General features: G+C 50.5%; 1 protein-coding gene across 1 annotated transcript; it reads left to right on the top strand.

Annotated features, from left to right (window-relative positions):
* Position 1: 1 nt before the first annotated feature.
* On the top strand, positions 2 to 955 carry SOWAHD (sosondowah ankyrin repeat domain family member D; the record flags this gene model as incomplete). The annotated part of the gene is made up of 1 exon (XM_005859463.2): positions 2 to 955. A coding segment is annotated over one exon (378 nt), but the record flags the coding sequence as incomplete, so codon positions are not given.
* Positions 956 to 2,812: the final 1,857 nt, after the last annotated feature.

Below are 2,812 nucleotides of genomic sequence, written 5' to 3'. Positions count from 1 at the left end.
GGGCCACTACCTGGTCATCAAGGTGCTGGTGGGCGCCTTGGGAGCTGACCCCACGCGCCGTGACCACAGCGGCCACCGGGCCTGTTACTACCTGCGGCCCGACGCGCCCTGGGGCCTGCGGGAGCTGTCAGGGGCTGAGGACTGGGAGAAGGCGAGCGACAGTGAGCGGGACAACGCCAATAACAACAGCAGCGGCGGCGCCACCACCGCCACCGGGTGGACGCTGCGAAGGACTCTGAACTCACTGGGCGCGACGGCCGCGGAGACAACGATGAGAGAGGTGGCGTTGCCCAGCAAGGAGAAGGACTCCGCAGGCAGCCGGATGGCGCAAATTCAAGGTTTTTTTCGCCAGTTGTTCCCCTTCTTCCAGGACCGTTGAGGGCGACGTAGAGGAGAGTGCAGAGGGACGCGCCACTGTGGCGAGGCCTCGGTCCTCCCTTGTCCCAGATTCCACTGAAGGGGCTATGCGGCCGAGTGCGCTGGCCTGCAATGAGCAGACTACATCCGGTCTGTCTCAGGTACCTGTCACAAATCTCCTGCAGTCACTGGCCAGGAGACATGGAGACCAGGCGTCCTCTCACACCCCTCCCCCCACCCCAAGAAAGAGAGAGCAAAGACCAAGCTGTCCTGGAGCCCAGTCCCAAAAGGAGCTGGAGTTAGGGGCAGGATCGTGGTCCTGCTTGGGAGAGGGAAAGTTAAGCTTCCAGTAGCCATTTCTGATCTGGCAGAAGTTTTGGTTTATTGCTAGAAGAATAAGTTAAGACTGTAAACCACTGATGCAGAGTGAGCGCCTAACTGCAGGCTTGACTTGGCTACTAAGGGGTCACTTTGTGCTGCCAGAGTCAGCCCCTGGCTCCCTGTTCCTGAGACAACCAGACCTTACTGGTACTTTTTCAAATGTATCGCGGATGACTTCTTAAGCATATTAAAGTGGAATTGTTTTCCTTTCACATGACAAAGCTGTCCTTTGATTTTTTTTTTCATTAACCACTGAGGTGGGGGAAGCTTCCTACATTTGCAGGGAAGAGGTCACCCACCCATGGCCAGGAGCTAGTGATCCAGGGCAGGCTCTGGGCCTCATTCTCAGAGCAAATGGCTGAGCTGTGCACTGAGGGGGCTACTTTCACCTTGACTCTGAGTCTATTGGGCTCTTGAGCATCTAGGTTTGGGGTCCGGCACAGTCTCCTCCTAGAGTTGTGTGTAGGGGAAAGAAGGGTAGTAAAAGGGGAAAGCCTCCAGAGGTACATTTCTGATAATTTGTGGTGAGTCATGTCATTTACCTGGACTTCTGGCCTCCAGTGAGACACACCCACTGGCACTTTTTTCTGAGATAGGGCTTTAATCATCATCATTTGCTTTTTTTTTTTACTCCTCACCTGAAGATATGTTTCCATTGATTTTTAGGGAAAGTGAAAGAGAGGGAAAGACAGAAATATCGGTGAGAGAAACACATCAATTGGTTGCCTCCTGCATGAGCCCCAACCAGGGCTGAGGCCAGGGAAGAGACTGCAACCAAGTACGTGCCCTTGGCTGGAATCAAATGTGGGACCCTTTGGTCCGCAGGCCAACGCTCTATCCACTGAGCCAAACTGGCTAGGCCAGGGGTGGGCAAACTTTTTGACTCGAGGGGCCACAATGGGTTCTTAAACTGGACCGGAGGGCCGGAACAAAAGCATGGATGGAGTGTTTGTGTGAACTAATATAAATTCAAAGTAAACATCATTACATAAAAGGGTACGGTCTTTTTTTTTTTAAGTTTTATTCATTTCAAACGGGCCTGATCTGGCCCGCGGGCCGTAGTTTGCCCACGGCTGGGCTAGGCCCTAGCCACTAGGGCATCATTTGCTTTTTTTAAATTACACTTAATATATAAGCTGTAGTTTGAAAAATTGTTACCAAACAATTAAACTGAGTAGAATACAGCACAGTTAACTCGAACTGAGAGGAGGGGAAAGCAGTTGGAGACTAGAGTTGTGTATAGGGGGAAGAAGGGTGGTAAAAGAAAAAAGCTTCTAAATATACATGCTGCCTTAGAGAATATTTTAAAAAATAGTGCTGCATTCCTGTAGCCCTTGCAATGGACTGGTGTGTCCGAAGCCCTCCCATCTCAGTCCTTAAACATGAGGGAGAAATTGAGTCACTACAGAATACAGAAACCACCCTGTGCCCATTCATCCAGATTTCCATCTCTGCCTGCCTAGTGGGCCTATTTGCCCTTTTTTACTACCCACTCTGTGCCCCCAAACAATCCCACCTTCCCTTAAAAAACCCATTAGATTCTTCTCACCCATGAAATGATCCAAACCCTTCCTATTGGTGTTTTCAGCCTGTCCCAGGTCTCTAGGAATGGCACCTTAAACATATTTATTCCTGGCTTCTGGCATTTGGCATCAGCAGCTGGCATAACTCCCCTGTTTCTTTTGTGCCCATTTTTTTAAAGCATACTTTATTTTTTTAAAAATATATTTATTTATTTATTTCAAAGAGGAAGGGAGAGAGAGAGATGGAAACATCAATGATGAGAGAGGATCATTGATTGGCTGCCTCCTGCACGCCCCCCACTGGGGATCAAGCCCGCAACCCAGGCATGTGCCCCGGGCTAGAATCGAACCTGGGACCCTTCAGTCCGCAGGCTAATGCTCTATCCACTGAGCCAAGCCGGCTAGGGCTTTTGTGCCCATTTTATAGATACAAATTGGCTAACTGATGCAAGACTTTAGTTTCTGTTCCACCACCTCCCCCTTGACAACTGCCAAGGTGGGTTGGGCTTGGTGAAGGCTGCCAGGGCAGAGCCTTCCTGCCACATGGCTGA

This window comes from Myotis brandtii, unplaced genomic scaffold (genome assembly GCF_000412655.1).
Source record: "Myotis brandtii unplaced genomic scaffold, ASM41265v1 scaffold126, whole genome shotgun sequence".
Lineage (NCBI taxonomy): Eukaryota > Metazoa > Chordata > Mammalia > Chiroptera > Vespertilionidae > Myotis > Myotis brandtii.
Note: the sequence above shows the minus strand (reverse complement) of the source record. Positions and strands in the feature narration are given on the sequence as shown.